This window comes from Thalia democratica, chromosome 9 (assembly GCF_965202585.1).
Source record: "Thalia democratica chromosome 9, ktThaDemo2.hap1.1, whole genome shotgun sequence".
Classification (NCBI taxonomy): domain Eukaryota; kingdom Metazoa; phylum Chordata; class Thaliacea; order Salpida; family Salpidae; genus Thalia; species Thalia democratica.
The window spans coordinates 22,293,619-22,318,017 of NC_139173.1; the positions used below are offsets into that span (position 1 = coordinate 22,293,619).

The 24,399-nt window shown below is 27.3% G+C and overlaps 1 protein-coding gene across 1 annotated transcript; it reads left to right on the top strand.

Moving 5' to 3' along the window:
• Window positions 1-6,975: 6,975 nt before the first annotated feature.
• LOC145844147 (uncharacterized) lies at window positions 6,976-23,564 on the top strand. The gene is made up of 10 exons (XM_082951509.1): window positions 6,976-7,149; window positions 8,728-8,811; window positions 10,154-10,303; window positions 13,398-13,647; window positions 13,788-13,869; window positions 15,040-15,342; window positions 15,685-15,882; window positions 18,325-18,415; window positions 19,592-19,851; window positions 22,354-23,564. The coding sequence occupies exons 1-10, from the start codon at window positions 6,984-6,986 to the stop codon at window positions 23,482-23,484; spliced, it is 2,715 nt and encodes a 904-aa protein (XP_082807635.1). The 5' UTR covers window positions 6,976-6,983; the 3' UTR covers window positions 23,485-23,564.
• The last annotated feature ends 835 nt before the right edge of the window (window positions 23,565-24,399 follow it).

Genomic DNA, 24,399 nt, shown 5'->3' on the forward strand with positions numbered 1-24,399 from the left:
TTGGGAAGAAAACTCACACTTAAGGATATTTCGGGCTGAAAAAATGGAATGAAAGAATGTAATTGTTGAAACAAACTTTTTTAACCTTTTTTATGTTTGTGTAAACTTCAACAAACAAATTTACATTATACAAAACTGTGACATTAAGTTTAAACGTTTGATTTTTCCTAGGTATTTAAAGTTTAAAATGCATAATTATTTATTAGTTTAAAAGTATTTGATTTGATTAAAAACCGAATGTGTAAGTTTTTGGTTATATAGAATTTTCTTTATTTAAAACAGCATAAAATTGTGTAACTGGTATTTGTTTAAAAAAATTTTAATATTTAAAATTTCAGAATTAAATTTATGTTTTTTTACAAACACAAATGATTTTTCACAATTAAGAACTCTTCTGATACTAGACTACTGTTAAATACTGAACTATAAATACACTGTAAAAATCACATTACTTTAAAAGTATAACTTAAAAGAGAAATAAGTATAAAACAGGAGGGGATACTGAAGTTTTTAAATACCAATTTAAAGAGAAACACATTCTAAGTTTAAAATTTATTCGCAGATGACGTTCCGACTTTTCATCAGTCATTATCAACAACATACTGTGCAAAATAACTAAAAATAAGTGTTAAACAACTAAGTATACAAAAATTTAAGTAATACAATATATAAACTGGTTTAAACCAAAAATATAAGCTACAACAAAATAACGTGTTACATAAATATTTACACATTGTTAACAAGTAAATATCTAACTAATCAAAAATTCTTAGTGTATGGGTAATACCCGGCTTAGTTAATTGTTTATTTAAAATTGGAGACTTGGGATCCTAATAAGTGAAGCTCTGCTAATTAAACGTTATAAGTGCAAGTTTTTTAAAAATCAGTTAGTACAAAAATATTTATGGCTGATACGATAAGCTGATTTTTTTATTCAAATATATCTTATAGTATTTTTTTGCACCAATTAGTATGTTGTATTCTATTTTTGTACTCAGTTTTCTAATAATATAAACCACTGCAGTTGTTAAAATTACATTCATTGCAAAATTCAGGAGTTAAAAAGGAAACAATTTTAAAGCTCCATTTCAGCACAAAACAGTTTTAAAAGTCTACCGACTAATTACTTTATGTTCCATTAGGCACGCAACTGTGTTGGTCAGTGTTTCAATTTTTACTAACAGCTAATGAAGCGACTTTAATTGGGAAATACTTGGAACAAACTCCTTTTAAAAACAAAACTTTAAACAATATTCTTAACTTGTTCTCATGTCGTTTACATCTACGTAGTTTAGTTCAATTAAAATAATTATAAAAAAAAGCATTGTATTTAAAAAAAATATTTTTTAAGGAAATTTTATCAAACAGATTTTTTTCATTTAGTTTTGGTTCTCTTCAACTTTCAATAGTTTGTTTTTAGCCGTTCAGATTTCATCTATTTTTCGATGCTTTCACACTAATCTATACTCGTTATTTTTTCATTACCTGGCCTGAAAACTTACTTTTTGCTAAATATAAAAAAATCTTTAATTTTAACTCAAAACTAAAATAAAGCTATGGTTGACATTTTAAAACTATATTTAAAAGGAATAATACTTAAGTAGATTCACAGGTCTTTAAAAGTTTAAATGTCTTGCAAATTTGAAAAGGCATCATGGTCCTTTTTTACGAATACATAGTTTTTTAGAGTAAAGGAACATAGTATATATTTTGGCCTTGTAGTGAAGAATTTATTGATATAAGTTAGTAAGAATAAAAAACAGGCTAACTCTAATTGGTTTGAAAATAGTGGAAAACTGACAATAGTTCCTTTTATATACGGCTAAGCACTGTTGTACATTAGTTTGCAATAATAAGTTACAGATAGAAATCTTTGGTATAAAATATATTTTATAGTACTTTTATTTTTGCCCCAATTGGTATTACTGATAAGCTATAAGGTTTAAGACTTTTATCAGACTTGTTGCATTATGTTTATTAGCAACAAAACTAAAACTTAATTTTATATATTATAAATCTAAACTTGTTAAATAATATAAAAAATTAAAGTTATATAATTTCTAGATACTTAAACATTTGCTTATTTTTCTAACGTGTAGTCTAAGCCAATGATTGTAAATTGAAAATGAACACTATTTTGCATGAATTAAAAACCACCATTTCAAAAATAAATAATTTACTGGAAATTAAATTCATTGAAACCTACAGATAATAAATTTTATTATTTTCAAGTTTCAAAAACGACTAGTAAAAAAATAGTAACACATTTTAACAACTTTTTGTTACATTAAACAGTTAAATATAAGTTAAATTCAATATTAACGGTTTAATTAAATTGTAGCTAAAAATACAAGAAGGATAAAAATTTAGACTAGAGACAAAACATTTACGAAATAGAAAAATAAAAAGCATACTAACTAAAGGCGTTTGATGTGTATTGAGATATTTCAGTTGGTACCGTAACTTTAGAAGTAAAATCACGATGAGCAAAGTATGACCTACGGCTGTTCTACCAAATTACCTATGATAAAAATATATCAGTCTATTGGACATATTGTAACCACTTATTGACGGGGATAAAATTGCACCATATACATTACACATAGCTTTTTTTGTGTAAAGTTTGATCAATAAACTACATTTTTGTTGTTAAGTTAGATAGAGTTTTAGCTAAAGTTATAAACCTCGTAATTTATAACTAAAAAAAAAACCTTAGTACGATTATTATAAATTAATTTAACAGATAAGCAGTCGTTATCTCATATATGTTAAAATACGTCTTTTTATTTCTTAAAAATTTCAGCTACAGATTATTTGTTTATAGTATATCGGTTTTATTTTTATTTTTTTACATACGAAGAAACGTGTTTTACTTGAATATATACAAATTGATTCATGTAAACTTCTATTTGTATTGTTTGTTTTGTTAATTTACTCATAAATTCGTAAGTTTTTAGAAATTGCAGTGAACATTCTTTATAAAAAAAAACCAGTCGTTAGTTTAAATTTTTTTAATTGAAAAACAAATTTATTAAATCAAAACAAATAAAAAATACTGTAACTCTACCTTGAATTTCAGGCAATAATTTTTACAGTTTAAAAGTTTTATAAGTATTTGTATAACCAAATGCGGTTATAGTTCAACATTTTAATTTCATTCAAACAAGAAATCATAAGAAAAAAAAAAATGTTAAATTTACTATTTAAGATGGTTAAAAACTAGCAATTACTTTGAGTATACTTTTATTTTTTTTTGTAAACAAACAAAAACGTTAATCAAAAGTACTGAAACAAAAACTTTACACATTAAAATTGCTAGTAAATAAAGTTCAGTTAAATATCATGTAGATTCTCAGTTTCTACGAATACCTTTTATAAAAAAATCAAGGCTTTCTTTTTTAAATATTTTAATTGTTTTTTTAACCGACATTGTTTAAAGCGTAGAAAGATTTTAAAATTACGTTTTTTTCATTTACTTTATACTTTTAAGCTCTTGAAACTTTTGATATTAATTATTGAGTAGAAAAAATTATAAATCAAGCTATTACAAACTAATTAAATCTTACTTTCGTATAAACTTTACAAGTAAGTACTTGTATTAATATTATCGTACTATTAACAGTTCATTAAAAACCAATAAATATATTATTTATATGCATAATAAAACGTAATACTTATGTTTAACATGCCTTTTTATACTTTAAAATTAAAAAAAAAAAGTTTGAAAAATACTAAACTTAAAAAAAAAGTGCACTTTTCAGCAGAAAAAATCTTAGCATAATCACGACTTCATAAAAACAGTTTCACATTCAATTCACTCAGGGGGCTAAGTTGAAATAGCAATTAAAAACGATGCAAAAAATAAAGCGTTTGTAAAAATATAAAATTAAAAAAGTTTGGTCATAGAAAATACGTAATAGATTAATAGTAGCTGAAACCCTACTAGGAACTTAAACTTATTTTAAAACTATTCATCTAATTTGTTTATCTCCAAGAAATACATCTAAAAATTTCGAAACATCCGGTCAACTTAACCAGTCCCGCCACCGTGCTGGTTCGAAAGCACGTCTATGGTGTCATTTTCCACCATGTCCATTTCCGTGGGCGTGTTGTGAGGCTGGATCCGGTTGCCGTCGAAGTAGAACCTGACCAGGCCGATGTCGAGCTTTTTTATCTCCGCGTAAGCCTCCATCAGCCTCTTGAAGGGTTTTTCCCGCGTGATGAGAAACTTTTGCGAGGTGCCCTCGAACCCGTTGACGCGAACGGTGATTCTGGTCTTTTCTTTTTTTGGGTTGTTTGACATGTGCACTTCACTCTGCTTTTCTGTGTAGGTATATATTTGAAAGCTGAAATGAATTTACACGTACAAGAGTTTAGTTTTTGTTTTAAAATCTATGTAGGTATTATGTTTATTTTTTGCTTATGTTTTATAAACTTGGGCAAAACAAGTTGTGCATATTAATCAGATGCTGGGTTTCATAGTTTTCAGTCAATCCGTCGTAAGATAAATTTTAGAATACAACACAGAACTAACTTTTTTTTTCTAATATATCATTCTGTCAGTAAACAGTTTATGAGAAAACAACTTAAGAAATAATAAAGTAATACAACGCGACATTTGTTAACATGTAAAATCATTTTTTAAGATGTAAAATTCGCAAAAAAACTTTATGACCTTACAAAATTGATGAATATCGAAAAATCAGTCCATTATCTGCAAAACTCAGTTAATTTGATTTGTAAAACTATACTTGACAAGCATTTAACTAGTAATATTAATAATAAAAAAAGCTGATATTCAAATTCATTATCAATTATACTTTAAAAGTTTGAGAAACAATTTATTAAATTATTAGTTCATAGAAACTAGTTTTTTAAATCTATCGTTTCTGTCAATAAACAATCTAGGAGAAAATAACTTTAAATATTACAAGCGTAATACAGCTCGACATTTCTAAACATATAAAATTCACAAACAACTCTATGACGTTACAAAACCAATGAATATCGAAAAATAATTCTATTATCTGCAAAAATCAGTTCAATTTGATTTCTAAATCTATACTTGACAAGAATTTGACTAGTGATTTTAATAAAATAAATATATACAACTTTATTTATTAAATTTATCAATCATAATTAAAAAGTTCGAGAAACAGTTTAATTTTTTTTTAAATGTCAGCTAACTTTTATGTTGTTGATTGAAACCTTGCGTAAAACTAAATAACAGTTCGTAGTTGTAAGCTAAACTTGTATCATTAATATACAGCGTTTTATTTAAAAGTTTAAAGTTGTTTTGTTATTTTCAATACATCAAAAATCTTTTTTGCAACCTTTAATAAAAAGCGTTTGTAAAAAATTAAGTAAAAAATGTTGTATAGAAAATACGTAACAAATACTAAACAATTAGTAGCTCAAACCCTATTAGATATTTTAACTTATCTTAATACTATATTTCTATTTGCTTATCTCCAGGAAATGATGAAAAATATCTATCCATTCAAAAAATGTCTCAATTTTGAACTAGTCATGCTCAGTCTTTTTTCAAATGTTTTTATCTAAACTTTTTTTGCTTAACAGTAAATAAAATCTTTAACTTTTACAAACTGTATAGCTCCTTTTTCGTTAATGTAGTTTTAATTTGTGTTGAACTGCCTAAAAGTCATTAAAAACTAATAATCAAGGAAAAAGCTACTGCAAACACAGTTTCTTTATCGCACAATTACAACTAGATACTTTTAGTAGTGTAAGGTTTCGTTTATATGAGCTCAGCAAAAATATTTTTGATCTTTTAAGTTTTGAGTAAAAAAATTAAGTGTATTGAAACAAGTTATGTTTAAAATTTATTTTGTTTTTAACTGATATTTTTCACACAAGTTATTTTTAAAACTTAAATTACGATGTTTTTCTTGAGTACTGCACCATGATTACTTTAGATAAGTTTAATTTACTTGTTTAGGATAAAAAACTTCAGTAATTAAATGTTGTAGCTACACTAGTAGTACAAACAAACTACAAAATTTTGGTTAATTTGAATTAAAAATATTCTTATTTCACTATTTTTACGCAATTCCTCAAACTAGTTGTATATTCAAAAACTATTAAGTTTTTTGTTGATATGAAGCCAGACTCTACAGTTCTATTTTTGCTTTGAACGTTCAAAATTGCGTCACAGGAAACCCAATCCTTCTTTACGTTGTTAGTCGCAATACTCATAAAAGCATAAATCTGCTTAAGATATTTGAAAGCTGCGAAACTAAATGCCAGAAATAAGAAAAAAGGAATGCTCTCGCTCGGAAATATAAGGGTAGAATACGTTATAATACATGTATCAGTCTTAAGTGAAAAAACTATAAACAAAAAGTATACTCAGACTGTTTTGTGCGCGAAAGTCTAAAGTGAGAATTCGTTCAAGCATATAAAGTTTTAAATTTGTGAAAATGAGTTTGAGTTTGCATTTTTACTTAAATGTCGTATTTTACTAGTAACTCATGGTTTCTATAAGAAAAAAAGATTTTGTTAAAAACTAAACATGTATAAAGTTCTATTTTTAAGTCAGATTTTACAAAAAAGTATGTTTTAAACTGGTATTTTAATTAAGAGAAGGATATTTTAAAGGTGTTTAATGGTTAATAAGCAATACAATATACATTAATAATTTTGAGAAAGTCAATAAAAAATAACTTGTTAATGGAGAAAATATTCAGAAAGCTTTACAAAACACTTTGTTTTTAAGCTATAAAGCACTTTGTTTTACTGAGAATTGTTCGTATCGTGTTTCTGAATTTTGTTAATAAACTAATAGCTGATTTTTTAGTTTACAAAGGGACTACTCCATACATCATTTAACGCATTGATAGTTTCTTGTTTACAAAAACACATATATGCTCGGTACAAACATTCGGTGAATAACCGTCAACAAAAAAAACTACGCATCCAGCTGTGCAATCAATAATAAATGACTTTAGGTGTAAAAATAAATTATGTTTATTCAAAACAGCATGACGGGCTGCAAGCTCATTGTTTTTATGATCAACTCGATCGTGTTAATGGAAGCACGTGTGAACAGCACCGACCAAACCGACTACAGCTCGGCGTTCTACTACGACGACGAAACAACTTCAGGACTACTCAACGAAAGCCACTCACGTTAGTAAAGTTCCGCGTTCAAAATTTTTTTGGAAATAACTTTTCACGTCAACCGAAAAATTGAATTTCAACGTGCGTTCTACGTATGCTCGCAGTAAGGCTGTTGTATGAGAGGAAAGTGGCTTTTGACAATTTTCTGTACTTTGAAGCGTAGAAGTTTGACCGAAAATCTTTTGATTTAATTATACAAAATCGATTTGTTATGTGTATTTAACTATGTTTTATGAAATTTCCAGTTTGTTTTGTTTTAAATTTTTATTTTCTCATGCGCTAAAATTGCAACAGCTTTTACATACGACCTTAATTTTTTAAATAGGTTAAAAAGCTGTAATTACATACTAGTTCACACGTTTGTCACCTAGTGTTTATCAAATAGTCTATTTTAATTTTTTCTTTTTTAAACCGTAAGTTTTTACATCGTGCCGAAAAAATTAGAAACTAAAGTACAAACCAACAAAAGTCTTTGATGAATATTAAATCATTTTAGGTGAGATCTACACACTAAATTTTGTTTAGTAGTAAATTTTAAGAAAATGTGTTTAAAAATAGTTGTAAACTGATAAGTTAAGTATGACTGTTTTTTAATATTGTCGTTTATAGTAGGTTTGTTTGTTGATATAAAGGTTCAGCTTAAGATAAAACATTAGTTAAGATTTTAATGCAAAACTTAAATATAGCATACCAAATCAATTACTTAAGTTTTTAAAGTGGGAAATATAAACCAACAAGTAAATTTTTATAGGATTAGATATCTTTTATTTAAGATATTATTTTTTTTCTAAAGTTTGTTTTTTATATTTTAACGACAACAAAACGCTAAAATTTATATTTCAAGAGGCAGTAGTGCAAATTTTATCCGATAAGTGAAACGCTATAAAGTTACGCAACGACTAAAATATTAATATGATATCATAAAAAAAAATTAGTTTTGGAAAATTACACAAAAATTGTAAAATTTTACAAATAATATTAATCCTTCCTTTTTGATATCACTTTTTAAGTTTAAAAACCAAAAAACTAGTTTTAATAAAACAAAACAAAGTATAAGTTTAGTACAATTTTATTTACAACAATGATTTTTGCTTTTCTATGATCAAATTATTTCTTAACATGTAAGTTATAACAACAGTTTAATTATACAATACTTACAAATTACTATAACTCATTTATTTTTTAAATAAAGATGTATCAACTTTTGAAACTACTGCTTACTTTGCAAATATATAATTAATTTAATTATTATTTTCAAACTTAAGTTTTTGAACTTTCGTTTATTTAATATAAGTATAAAAAGTTGATTTTTAAAAGCTTTTAGTAAGTTCAATAGTTGTACTGTGATAAGAATTTAAGTAACTTTGAACAATTTTATTACAGTAGATTTATTTATAATTTTAGCTATCTTTTTTTAAACATTAATCAAACTATATTTTTAACAAAGTTTTATTCATTTTTTTTTTAAACAAAAACTAGAAATACCTAAACTTTAACATAACTTGTAGTATTTTTGATTTATATTGACTTATAAAAACTTAGATTATTTTTCTTATGAAAAACACTAAAAAACTTTATTTATTTAAGGTGAAGAATTAAAAAATATCAGTGACAAATATATGCCTTCTGATGAAGAAAAAGAAAACGATTATTTATCCACTGAATTCTTTGGTTTGTTGTTTGAAAAAAAAATTTAGAACAGCTTGTCTAAAGCTTTTACTGTATTTCTTTTTTTGTTAATTCCTTTTTACATAATGATAGACATAAGTTTATTTTTGCTTATATTATAATTTTTGGCTCAAATGTACTTAAACTTAATTTTTTTAGTTTATTTTTTATTGCTAGAAGTGTAAACATGACAATGTTCAAAAATCAAAATTAACTTAAAAAAAAAACTGCTTTGTTTTATACAATACTTTTTTTAACTGTGTGTTGTGATGTAACGATTTTATTGTTGAACAAACTTTAAATGATGATTTTCATGTTAAACAGTATATACTTGTTATCGTAAAACTTTTTTTTTCTACACAATCAAGAACTTCAGCTTTAACTGTTAAAGTCCAATAAAAAATAATCTTTAAAACTAGATACAAAAATATTTAATTTAAAGAAAAACTGTCTATAAAAAAATTATACAAATTTTTAGCTTTTAAGTTCTTCTACACTTTTGATTTTTTAACTTTACCTTGACTTTAAAAGCGTTATATAAAATCTAAATTGTAAAATAAAACAAAAAAGAAAACGATTATAATAACATCCTTTTCAATTTAAAACTGAGCTACAATTACCACTTAAGCTAATGCGATGCTTTAAGAAAAATAAACTCCTTCTCACAAAGAAAAAAAAAGACTTTATTAAATTAAAGTTTAATGCGTTACCAAACAAAAATGATTCATTTTTATGACTATTACTATAATGTTCAAAAACATCAACAACATTTCTAATTTTAAGAAATAAATATAACATTTAACAATGTAGTTATTGGAAATCATGAAGCTCCATACTTTAAAAAAATATATACGTTTTAAATTAAATCCAAACATAAATTCAATAAAATAACAAACTTACATTATAAGTTGTCTTAAAAATTACTTTTTTGATTAAAATGCCAAAGCTTTGTACTTTTTCATTTATTTATTATATCATTTTAATAGAATAAACGTAGAGTACTGAAACTAATTTTTTTTAATATTTGTAAAAGTTTTATAAAATCATTATCTCCATACGTTTTGGGCTTTTCATTTTATAAGTAAATCTTTTTTTTATTAGCTAGTTGTAGAGCAACTTTTTTACTAAGGTTTATTTTCCTATAAAACACTTTAAATGTAGTATACTCATGTAGTGTAAGTCTACATATTAGCATTTATACTGTTCTTTAGCAAATAACTTTTTGTTTGTTTGAAAAAGTTTGTCATGTTTTCCCGACTACTGTACGCATTCATTAGATTTCTAAGTTATAAGCATACAACTCTTTGGTTTATAAATTAATTGAAGTTGAAAAAAAAAAAAACAGATTACAGAGAAACTGAAGAGTTCAGGTGCCTGAACGGGGTCGTGCTGACGGGAGACAAAGTTTGCGATGGGGTCAGGGATTGCGCGTGCTGCTCAGATGAACTGAACTGCACCGGAAGCTACTCCAACTTCTTCAAGTGTTACGATCATGGTGAGCTGTTTGCAGAATTAAAACCTTAAAGTTTTGAGTAAAAAGTTAAATAAGTTTTATTACTTGAAAAACTTAGTTCAAAGTCAATTTTTTTTATTGGGCTTAAATTTAACAAAGCATACCGCTAGAACCTGCGTAGATGTTTGAGAATTAACTTGTCACGCTCAATGTTAAATTGATTAGTGCTAATTTTTCAAATCGCATTGTTTATTAGGCGCTTGACCACAATTTTGAAATAATTGAAATTTCTAGAGCATTTAAGAACTTCCACAATTTAAAAACTGTCATTTTCTTGTACTAAATGGTTGCACTCCTTATCTTATATAACGCTAAAAAAAGTGTAAAAGATTTTACTGTAATACAACTAAAATAGTTTTTAATTAATAAAAATATTTATTTATTACAAGTTTTGTTATTAAAATTAAAAATAAAACGGTGATACTTGGAATAAAACATCAAGAGTTAAAAAATTTAAGTTCAGAAAAGACTTGATAATTCTGTTTAATATTTTTCAAATTTTTCTTAAAATAATTAAGTATTTTAGTTGTCATTTTTTTAGTTATTAAAACTTAAATTATTATAGATTGAGTAAAAAAGTCGTAAAACGTCTAAAACACAACATTCTTGCAATAAAGTAATTTGATTAACTTTCTATTACCAGATCTGAAAAAAAAACGTTAATAAAAATATTTTATTAAATATTTTTTGACAGCTTTTATGAACTTTAGCTCTGCAGTACAAATATAAGAGTATTAAAAATTTTATTCTATGCTGATGTTTATTTTATTTAATAGTTTAAGTTATAGTTTGGGTTGACTTAAGTTATTTTTATAAAAAAATGGCTTATGTTTTGCGCTTTTAAAGTTTGCTATAAAAGTAAAAATTGTATTTTTAAGGCTTAACAAAGTTCTCTCAAAGTTCAATTTTTAATCATCAAGTAAAACAATTAATTAATCATTTATTAATATTTTGTTTTAGTTAAATATTTGACTCAAATACGTTTGATATAGAAATATAATTTTTATGTAATACTATTATTTTGTTTTGTATAAATTTTAAAATCAGCTAGTTTGACGAAGTTACACAGTAGAGCCGCAACTGAAAAAAAAATACTTTTTTTTTAAATTTAATTTTCAAAATTTGTAGATAGAAAGCTAAGGTTGTAGCGCATTTAGTTCTTCAAACTGAACTATAAAAATCCATCTATAACAAAATTTATGCCAGTTTGAAGATTACGGTTTGAAAGATATTTGATTAGTTCAAGTTTTTTTTATTGTTGAAGTTTATTGTCAAACGAAGGACCTAGGCATTAAAACCTAAGCTACTTAAACTGAAATACACAAACATAAAAAAAATACAGTGTTAAAACAAACATAAAACTCGTATAAGGCACAAACTGAAAAAACTCAAACTTTCACAACCAAAATATTCAACGATTCCAAAGCCACCAATCTCCAGTTATACATTCTAAAACAACAGTTCTTTGAAACAAGCATCTCTTGTCAAAGTTCTTCATCTCGATGTCTTTAAGAATCGGAAATCAACGGTTAAATAAAAACTATTAAAAAACCACTTTTACATCAAAGTGTTCTATAAATATTTTCAGAGTACAAAAAATATTTTTAAGAAATGTTTTAAAAAAGAAATCATTAAAATTAAAACCTTAATTTTTTGTTTTAACAAAAAGAAGTATTTATTCTATTTTCATTGACATTGTACTAAATTTTTAAAAATAACAGATTTCTGGCACGCATGAAATATATATATGTATATATTTTAAAATCCTCAGATTTATAAGATTAAAGTAAAACTATAAAAACTTATTACGAGTACGCATTTTTATAAAAGAAAGAAGCATTCTAGAAAGAAATAGCCGAAATGTTTTTCAAAAACACCCTATAGAACCTATTTATAAAATTTTAACAAGTGTTTTTAGTAGAAATAAGTTATTTCTTATGTTAAAACTTTGTATTTAGTATCTTCTTGATATATTCAAGCTGTAAAAAAACAAATTAATAAAATTTAAATTTATTATGCATTATTTTCATAATTAAAACTAAAATATTTTTAATAAAAATAAGCATAGAGCTTAAAACACTTTATTTAAGTTACTACTTAAAGTTCGATAAATGTTGTCTTATTATTATTTTTTTCGTTTAGTTTTGAAAATACAATAAATACAATGTTAGACTTCATTGAAAATAAGTATTTGCCATGATTTAAAAATATTGATTTTTAAAGAAAACACATTTACTTTTTTCAGATAAACGCGATTTTGGCCGACTGTGAGTAAATCATTTAAATACAATAAACTTTTGAAAATATATATACTTGTACCTGTCGTTTAGATAACAAATTAAAAACTTTATCTAAATCTAACAAAACAAGTATAACAGATAGTTTTACTTCTTGAAATCAGCTTAGAAAGATTTGTTTAAAATAAAGTAAGTGTTTTTTTATTACTCTAGGTATGATTATTAAAAACATATTTTCTGTACTTTACTTTACAAGTAAATAAGTAAATTAAGTAAAAACATAATTTGGTGTTAAAAAACAAGTTGATTTGAATAAACAACCATTAAGAATGTTTTATAAAAATTATTATCGATAATACATTAATTCAAAAATTGTATATCTATAAAAAATTAGTTAAGTTAGAGGAAATAATAACTTTATAATGATTTATAAAACTTTTTCTTGCATCTTAAGCTCTTTGTAAAGTTTTGGTGATTAAGTACTTAAACAAAGCTTATTTAAAACATTTCATGTAAGATAAAACAAAGAATAGAGTTACGCTAAGGTAAACAGTTTTTTTATTTAATTGTGATTTTTTACTTAAAATACTTTTGTTTCGGATTAAAGTAAAATGTTTAACTTTTAGAAAGACAAAAATAATAGTATCAGGTTTCATTGTTTTGATTTATAAAGCTTGCCAAAAGTAATTTCAGAACTCTGCTGTAGATGTCTCAAACGATGATAAAAAATATTAGGTTTTATGTTTTAGAACAAAGCTTACGTGTTATAAAAAAGGACTCGATGAAAATATATTTTTAATTGAAAATAATTTATTCTAAATGTATACTAAACCATTTAGATCCTTGGGACAACCACACGGTAGAGGACCCGTACTGCATACCCATGCACCAGTTCTGCAATGCTCAGAGCAAGTGCAAAAATAAAAGGGACAGAAAAGTGGAAGGTTTTGGCGCGAAATGCGAAGTGGTGAAGCAGAAGAGAAGCTGCTTGCTGCCCGCTCAAGTTGTGCATGTTTCCAACCGAGTTTGCGTGGGGAAAGAAGACGCCTTCGTTTCGGATAAAATCCTCACCAGCACCTTGTCAAATGGGTAAAAACTTTTAGTTGTTTTAAAATTATAAGTTTTGAACAGTCGTTGGATGATAAAAAAAAAATATGGTAAAACGCTTAGATCAAGATCATAAAAGCTAGCTGTCTTAACTGACATCATAAAGTATTTTTACTACGCAGGCCAAAGTATTTGAATCGATTTCAGAAGGAAATGATGGTTCGGTGCCTGTATGACAACAAAACTTTAATATTCAGAAGTCAAGTAGGTTTTTACTTAATGTTTCTTGAACGTATAAAATATTTTTGTTTTTCACTTTAAACTATTTTAAAAAGTTGTATGTTTTAATGAAGTACAAGAAAGAGGTTTTGATAAAAAAATTATCTTAAAACAGAAAAAAGTATTTTTAATTTAATTGTAGTTAAAAAAGACTTTGTTCAGTATTTGAGACAAGTATTTTTTTACAACTTTAGAAATAATCAAGCTTTAAGAAACTTGATACATTATCAAACGAATAACTCAAATAACTTTTGTGTATCATAAACCGTTTTAAAACGTATTTAAAAGTATGAACTTAAGTAAACTATATCAATCACTTTAAGTATAATAAGAAAGTACAAATAAATCACTATATCCTTCTAGATTGTAAGATAAAACATTGTTGTATACTTTACAAAGATATTAACCATTGAAAATTCTCAGCTTACATTAATGAAAATAAAACAGCGCTTAACAACTTTAGTTAACCTCGATTAGTCGTCTAAATTTCAAAGTTTTTTTTGTTAAAACCTTAAATAAAGTTTGTACTAAGAATTAATGTTATTAAAAAAAAACGATTATTTGTTTTTTATTAAATTTAATTTTACAGTTTAGTTATAGTAATGAGATAAACTTAGTTTAATTCTATTTGTAACATAACTTTAAAAAATCAGATTTAATTGTATAAATTTTTTATCAGTTTATAAAATAGAATAAAACAAAAAAAAATTACTTATTAATATAAAAAACAAAGTTCACAACTAGTTATAACAAAATTTAACTTAAAACTTTTACAACCTTCTAAACTTGTATTCGTTTCACCTACTTTTTTCATATAACAAAATCTAAAACAAATCTAAAACGTTAAAATAAATTTAAACGTATCATTAAAGTTGTTAAAAACGTACACATTTAAAAAAACAAAGTTGTTGTCAAAAGTATTATATAAAAGTAGGTTTAAAATACGGTTATCAATTAATTTTTCTAAAAAAACTATGTGACATTACAGTTTAAAATTTCTACTAAACTAAAAAACGAATAAATATTAATTTTAGTTATAAACTACAAAGCTTCACTTAACGCCACAATAAGTTACAGGCAAAAAATTACGCTATTTTCTCTAGACTAAATTTGATTTTAGAATTATTAAAAGTTAACTTGCTTTAATTTTTGCAGCTTTGCGACGGGGTGTTCGACTGCCCGGACTTCACTGATGAGTGCACATGCTTCCCTCACAAAACCCCCCAAATCAAAACAATATGCGTGGAACTGGAGAGTTGGTCACGACCGACCACGTGCCACTGCAACGACCCGTACTGCTCAATAGGGATGTCGTGCGAGTGCCACCAGAGGGAGCTCAAGAGGGAGGTGCCCATGGTTGGTTACCTGGGAAGCTCCGATTTCGCCTGCATCCCGCTCAAATTTGTGTGCAGCCACCATAATATGACGGTAGACGAGTGCGCGCTCACCCGTGACCGAGTAAGTTGGATTTAAAAGGCTTTTATTGAGTGCAATTAAAGTTGTTTTGAAGAGTGCTCTGTGGCTTGTTTCTATCAGACTTTAAAGGAAAATGAAACTTTGTATTAAAATCTAAAAATTAATTTATTATAAAAGCTTAAGCAAAGAAATTAAAATATTTTTTATTAAACATTTTAGTGTTTACAAACGCTCAAATTTTCCTGTAACTCAATAAACATTTGCTACTGTTTTAGCAGCTCATTCAATAAATAAAAATATTAAATAAAAAGAAGCTAATCTAATTCCACAATCTTCAATTTCAGCGCGATTTCATTAAATTAGCCAACTGAAAGCATTTTGCAGCCGTCATCGGAAAACACCGTGACATGCTTCCAGTTTGACGAACACAAAAATGCGGTTGAAGTAACAGCGACCACTTGCGACGGCAACCCAGAGTGCTACCTGGGCGAGGACGAGTGCCTGGAGGAGTGCGACTATGACGTCAAAAAGCCCGGGGGTTTTTGCGACTTGTGGAGCAACAGAACCGGCTACGAGTGCCTGGTGAGTTTTTGGCATTTTTTTCGCGGTTTCTTTCCAGCAGCATCTGCAGCCGCAGGCACTGAACTTTTAATTCTCTCAATGTAAGTATTATTTGATAAAAAAAAATATTTCAGCTAATTGTTGTATGTTTGGATAAGTTGTGATAGCAATAAGGGTATCTTTTTTTTTGGGTAAAATGGGTTAGGGATAAGGGTTTGAATGTTAATAATGTACTGCTGTGTTGTTACTTTTCCTCATTTGCATAACACATGAGAAAAAATATTTCTTACTACGCAAATACCTTACAAATGCAGCCGACCCGTTTTTTCGCGGCGGTTCGCGCACGAAAGTTTTGTAAACAAAGGTTGGTTGTGACGAAGTTCGATCGAAGCTGTTGTTTCCGACTGAGTTGCGATGATAAACTTAATTTTCAACCACTTAAATTTTGTTGAATAGATTTGTGGCAACGCAATAGACCGTGTTGCGTTGAAAGCTGAAAATTCGCGCGTAAAAACGCACTGTGTAAATGAAACTTATTTTACTTATTATTATTTTTTTATTTTTAGTACTTACTACTTGTTAAGATTTAAATGTTGTTGCATTAAAAAATTAAATTATAAATAACTGTTCAAAATATAGGTTTAATCGTTTGTTAATAAAAGATCCTAGTGAAATAACTTCACTGGAATATAAACAAAAACAAATTGTACAGTAATCTTCCTTTATTGTACCAACATATGTTTCTGTGTGTTAACGAATCAACACACTTCACTTGGGTTCTGTAAAAAATAATTACTGTAATGAAAGAATAGAAGCATAGAATAAAGTGGGTGTATACACGTTTTTCATTAAAATAAAATAATTTCTACAGAAAATAGTTAATAATAGGTAAAATACTTAATATTAAATCCGACTGTTATAAAACTATATAATATTTGTAATTATTAAGTCTAAAACAAGTAAAGTAAACTAAAATACACAACAAAACAACAAATCATAATATAAACAAAGCACTCACCTTAAATGGAAAGAATACTGATTCAAATTTACTGGTGTTAAAGAATGAACGAAATACATTCATTACATCTAATAATTACGTCACAATATAAATGAGGTTATTTCAACTGTATAATTAGTATTGCAAAGTTTGTTAATTTAGTTTTTATGTTTGTAATCTATTTAAACAAAAATAAAACATCAACCATTAGTTAGTGAATCAATAAAGCAGATTTAGTTCAAATGTAAAAACTAAAAATGAAAAAAATTTAAGTTTAAGAAATCAAAACACAAAAAAAAACTTGTTACAAAGCTCAATAACTAAGTTGCAGCGACATAAATAAAATCACAATGACTTAAATTACATATATATTGTGTTTAATAATTATAAAAAATTTTAAAACATAAAAAAATAATTGGTTGATAAAGTAGCTGTCGGGTGTTTAAATTAAATATCCATACAGATATTTTAAATATTAAAAAGTAAAGTGTGTTATATATGAAAGTTAAAATGTAAAAGTATCAAAATATTTTTATCTAAAACTAAATAGTAAAACAAATTAATTAAGTTTTTAAATTAAATTTTGTTTTAGTTTTAGGTAAAGCTTAAACTTGTAACTCATTTAAAGCTTGTTAAATTTTAATTTACATGTTGCATAGTTCGTTTTTAGATTTTTTAAACAATACAGTACCTAATGTGATTTAAGCAGAGAAAATAAAGCAAAATAAATTCTGTGCTAAAATGACACTCCGCGCTAAAGAGTTACTCTGTGCTAAAGTGACGCCGTGCTAAAGTGACACTCTGTGCTAAAGTGTCACTCCGTGCTAAAGTGATCCTGTGCTAAAGTGACACTCTGTGCTAAAGTGTCACATCGTGCTCAATTGTCACACCGTGCTAAATTGTCACTCCGTGCTAAAGTGTCACTCTGTGCTAAAGTGTCACCCGTGCTTTTCTGACCCGTTCCCAACTAAAATGTGGCCTTATTGTTGAAAGCATGCGTAAAAATGTGACCAAAAATGTCTTATCTGGAAAGTGTTTATACATACAAACGTAGTAAATAGTACCAACTGAAACTTTTGTACTAGAGCAAAGCTTTCTATTTTACACATTTCTTAAAATGTTTTGTTTAATTGAATTAGAAAGCTTAATGCCTCAAGTGTTATATATGTTTTTATAACAATTTTATTTAGCTCTTTGATATACTTTAAGTCAAATTTAAGATAATTTAAAATAAAATGCTTCTGATTTTTTTTATTATATTGATTTAAAAAAATTAAACTAACTTTGGAAAGCTTAATGCCTCAAGTGTTATATATGTTTTTATAACAATTTTATTTAGCTCTTTGATATACTTTAAGTCAAATTTAAGATAATTTAAAATAAAATGCTTCTGATTTTTTTTTAAATTATATTGATTTAAAAAAATTAAACTAACTTTGACAAAAAATTATATTCAAACATCTCAGCTAAGGAGCACAGCATCAGTAATAATTCCATGTGATGGGGTTATTGATTGTGTGAACAAAAAAGATGAAAAGTATTGCAATAAAAAATCAGGTTAGTTCATTTCAGTTTTGATATTGATTTCTTTGAACATGCTGTAACTAGGAAAAAGATGTTGTTAAAACATATGATTAATTCATGCACATTTTTAAATCACCATTCGTTAGATTTGTGTCTTTAATTATTTTCCTTTAATGTTTAGATATTCGTTACTATGTTTAGTTTTGACCTTTATGCCAGACGTATGACAACCCTAACATTTGTTTGAAATTTAGATTATGCAATTTCATCAGAAGCACTTACATAAGCTTGTATTTACATCAGGTACTGTTAAAAACTTTATTTTAATTTTTAAAAACAAAACCATTTAATATTTTTTGTACAATAAAGAAAAGTTTTCAATTCTTTTTTCATTAATTGTCAAATGTAATTAGTTCTGAATATATTTTTTTACATTGATACTAGTTATAAGAGCTTTTGACAGCTTTTTATTATTTACTGTTTATTTTTCTAAAAACAAAGAAAAAAAATCTATTTTACAAAATCATATTTAATAAAGCATATAATAAAGCTTTTCAGTTTTTTGACAATCCAGTTTAAGTTTGCAGCAGAATAACTTTAATTTTAATCGTAGTTGTAGAGAAATAGAAAGCATCAAGTACGTATTTACTACTAAAACACGGTGCTTACACTTAACATGGTTTGAATTAAATTTGAAAAAGTGTCACATTCTCAAAAACAGAGTTTAGTTACTATTACAGTTTTTTAAAATATAGAAATATTTAAAGTATTAATACTAGTATTCGTTTTATTTTTACAAATGACTAGAGATTTTAGTGGCTAGTAGCTTTTTAAACTTATGTTGAATTAAAAGTAAAGCAAATAATTCTTCAATAAATGTGCGTTATGGCATTTTGAAAATACTTGAGAAATTTAAGTAGCTTATTTAAAATTGTGAGTATAAGAAAACAAATAAGTAAATAACTAATAACAATCAACATTTGTATTAGTCATACACTAAATTAGTAAAAACGTCTAAAAATTACTTCAAATATAGTTCGATAAAAAAATTTATAGTATGTTTGTGACACAGCTAAACATAATTACTTATAAAAAGAACTTTAAGCGGAACGTACGTCAATTTCAATGAAGCACGTCAACTTTACAGTTGCTATTTATTTCCTTGCACCCAATTAACTCCGTTTTTAACTGGTTCAAGTCGTACAACAGGAAAAGAAAACAAATCAGAAGAAAGCAATCCCGCAACAACCAGTAAGCTGGGATGCTTGTACAACGAAACCAGTTTCCCCAACGATTTCACAACGCCGTGCAAGGTACCGCGAAACTCCCTGTGGAACGGGAGAAACGATTGCAAAGGCAAAAAGGACGAGTGCCCGCTTTGGTTTTCCAGCAACTCCACTCGAAAGTTGCTGCACAAAAGCGTTGGAGTTTCTGATGAGGAAAATGTGATCAGCAGCAACGGCTTGAAGGTGAGTTTCGATTAGAATAAAAGTAGTCGTAAAATATATCGTCTACTGTTCAGTTCAAACTTAGTTGACTTGATAAAAGTAAAACCAAAGTTTTACGCAAACAAAAACTTCTTATAAATACACGTATTTACGTAAACACGTTAATGTATTATTGAAATAAAATCTTGAATTTTTTTAACTTTTTTTCACAGTTTTTAATGTATTTATCGCATGAAAAAGAAAGTTCAAAAAAGATTCATGCAGAAATTAATACTATTCAACAACATTATGATCTTAGGAAATTAGAACATATGTTGTACATTTTAATAGCCGGAAAAAAAGTATTTTTTTTAATAATCAACACCAATACATTAATTCTTTAGATTAAAAAAGTAAACACTTATATACTTGTTTTCATGAATAGAGAAACTAGTATTTTCAAAAGTTAAAGCGATTGATATTAAAACATTAATTTATTTCTTTTTTGTTTTTGTAAAAGAACTCCAATGAACAACTGATTATAATATATATATATATATAATGAATATAACTAATTGAACATTTTAAGTAGTTATTGAAATGTAAAACAGCACGTTTTTTAATTAAAAGTTTTTATCATTGCTAAAATATATATAACCTGATCAGTTATAAACATTACAAGGTTATCTTAAAGTTTTGTAACGTTGTTTAAAAGGCTTTGCATAAAAATAAAATTCTTGTGTGCGTTTTTAAAAACTTAATTATCTAGTAGTAAATAGTTCAATCTCGAGTAACTCATTAAACTATTTATTATTAAAGTAGTGTGAATAAACTAGGGGAACTTTACTTTTATACTAGTTACCTTTGTGTGTACTGTGACATCGTGTCAAATGAGGTTTTTAAAAATAAATATTAACAACTCTGCAAAGGAAGGAGAATTAATAAACCAACAGTATTTTTTTGCAAAGTTAGATGTTACCAACCATTAATAGGCAGCGAGCAATTACATGATTTTCATGAAATAAACATAAAACGTTTTATTAGATTAGTAATCCTCACGGGTCACCTGTTATGAAAGGTACAGTTTTTTTATTTAATTATATAGCTAACTAAATTTGTGGCAATTATTTTCCATCTCATATATTTTTTAAAATTATGTAAGAGAGAACATTATCAATAATTCAGTAGGTTATTGTGCTTACATTTAAAAAATCAAAAGTCATAGACAAAACGATCAAGACTAGTTTTTGTTTAGTCAACCAATTTGAATGACTATTCGTTTAGTAGTCTTTCAACAAAAACTATATAAGTTATGCTTTGCTCAATATAATTTTCGTTAACATAATTAAAAGCATAATAGAAAAGATATTTTTTTAAGTTTTTGAATAATATTGTTTGACATGTACTAATATTATTAGTTGATACAAAACAAAACAACGTTTTTAATCAGACTGTATAATAGAATTAGTATCTTACGTATACACAAAGCGATTTTTTTTCATTTAGAGTAATGTGAGAAGGAATATATGTTAGAAAAAAGGCCCAAATTGTGTAGTTTTAAATCTAAAAAAGTAAGCTAAGAAATAGCACAAAAGAAAAAACTTCCCTTTAATTTTTTAATCTCAAAAAATCTTAACTTGATAATTGAAGATCAGGTAAAACTTAAAATTTGTTAAATTCTGTTAATATTGTAAACGTTTTCTTTTTAGATATTTCTTTATGAAAGCTTAAAAGTAAAGTTTGTAATACAGATAAGAAGAGATCTTTATGACATCATAAAGAGTTCCGAGCAATTTAGACTACATCAAAAATTGTTGTTATCTTAAGTCATAGATTAAGCTCATTTTAAAACTACATAATAATTTAAAATCGAAATTGAAAAACAACTAAATTTAAGACGGTTTATGTTGCTCCGCACCCGTTATGACATCATAATTGGTCGCTAATGAATACAATTATGAAAACATAGAATTTGTTGTTACACATAGAAAATTGTTTTATCAAAACACCAACAATACACTCAAGCAGTCACATTTAAAAAATTAGAGGTTAATGAAAGTAATGAATTATCATTTATGTTTTTGTCATACTGCATTTTTAAGTACAAAATAAGCTAGTTACTTCTTTTTAAATGATAAAACTTTTAGACAAAAGTTAAAAAAAAATATTTTGATTAATAATCTAATTTAAATGATTGATTTACTTTACTTTTTTTTATAGAAATGCTATTTTGCCATAAGCGATATACTTATGCCCGTAAATGTTACATTACTGTACAAAATTTGACTGAATTTGATCTGTTCTTCTTCATTCATAGTTTTTGTTTAGCAAAACTCAGTTTGCTTTGTTATTAACTGATGTTACGACTGTTTAATACTTAAGGTTAAGGTACTCAAGTCAATCGGTGATCACATAACTTAATTTATTAAATATAGTGCATAATGCACAATAACTTTAGAACAACTTCAAAAGTAGTAAATTTTTAACTTAAGCAACTTTTTATTGTTTTAAACGTCTAAATTATTAACCGACATTCAATTTCAGATTTTCATATTTGCCGCCGGAGCATTCGGGATGGTCATGAACGTCGTGAGCTTGCTCGTTAGCATCACCACGTGGATAAAAACTTTCCAGCGAACCTACTTCGACGAAAACTTTTCCGTCGACTTCTCATTGAAACTGTTGTACGAGGGCGCTTACTGCTTTTCCGTTTCGCTTTCTAAAGCGGCGGTTTCAACTTTTCTATTTTTAATTGTTCTGCTTTCGCCTGAAAACTATTGTTCGAGCGACCTGTCCTGGAGAAGCTCCAAAACTTGTCATATTTTAGGCCAGCTGGTGATGATCGCTGTGCCGTGCGGAGTTTTCGCGACATTCCTTTTGAGCGCGGTCACATTCGCAGCCAACCGCTCTGCCAATTTGCCAATAAAAAGCCGCAGGCTGCGCTTTCAAGTTTTGTACTCTTTGGTTTTTATTTTCGCAGTTTGGACGCCTCTAGTGGTGATAAACTTTTTCGCTTCCAACAAACTGGACTGCAGCGCTTGGGTGAGCTCCGACTACGGCACGACTTTCTTGTCACAGGGCAACGTGGTGACGAGAAGCGAAATGCTGCGAATCGCGCGATGCGTCGGCAACTCCACGAAAGCGGAGGGGTGGGAAGAACAAACCGAAGTGTTGAAAGGCTTCTTGCGCGATTATGACGTCACATTGCACGGCACTTTCGGCTACTTTTCCCACTCGGGCCTGTGCCTGCCGCTGTTCATGGCCGGCAGCGTGCAAGCGAGTCAACACAGTTCTTGCGCGAGCCAATCAGAAACGACCTCATTGGCGCTGGCCGCCGCCTTCACGTTTCTCTGCTTCGCTTCAATAGTCACGAGCTTGCTGAACTTCGGCCACCAGAGGGAGCTCACAAAGAGACTGGTCTGTTTCTGCGTTGCAGAGTCGGTCGTGTGGCTGCCTATATTGATCATGAAGTTGTTCGGAACTCTCCAAACCGGGGGAATCACCGACCGAAGTCACCAGACGGTGGCGCTGGTGGCCGTCGCGGCAAACTCGTCGCTCGTCTCGCCGGCGTTCGTGCTCGCGAGCTCGGCGCTGGGCAAGATTTACTCCCCGGTGCAAAAGTCGGAGCGAGGCGGCAACGACGAGGTCGCTCTGAACTCTTCGGCCAGCGACTGACCTGTTGGTATTTTCGCAGCTTAAAGTTGTTAATCAAAATAATTCTAAATAAGTTTTACGGGGTACGAAATTTATTTAAAAACTACCGACAAATACTTTGACAAATCTTAGCTAATGTATAGATAATCTTTGACAATGATTTAGCTTAGTTACACACAATAGTAGTTAAAAATTATCTATTAAAAAACTTTCTACTTCAATAAAAATGCAAAGTATTTGTCAGTATTTTTAGATAAATAATTCTGTGTTTTTTGTATCTTTGTTTTTAAACTAATTTGTAGCACCTTTCAAATCAACGTTTTTCAATAAACTATTTTTTTAATTGTTGCTATCCTGCCATTTTAAACAACCAAAATCATTTTTTCCAAACAAATGTAGGAACATCTTTTGCTACGGTCACCAACTCATTGTTTTGTAAGTATACTTGTTAAATGAGCAACCAATATTGAACGCTTTAAACAATTTTGTTATTGAAGATTTTTTGTGTATTAATTTATCATTCTATTAAACATTCCCTTCATTGTTTTAAGTTTAATTTAGTATCGTGTATTTCTGTAACAACTTGTTTTTAGAATATTGAAAATATTTAAGATCAAATTAGTTGTATCGTTGAGTTCTTCGTTCTTATCTTTTTTTAAACCAACAACAGTTTTTAAAAGTATAGTAGTCTGTATCAATATTTTTAATAAAATACATTTTAATTTTTCTATGTTTTACCAAGAACAAAAGTTGCTGTAGTTTCACACTTCCGTAAAGATACTAAAGTTTAAATTATCATTATATTATTAAAACTCTACATAATTACGCTTAAACATAAATATATTTTTTCAGTATAAATAAAATAATGATTGAACACTAAAAACGTGTACTCTAAGTTGATTATTTATAGGAATTAAATTTTGGAATTAACAACTT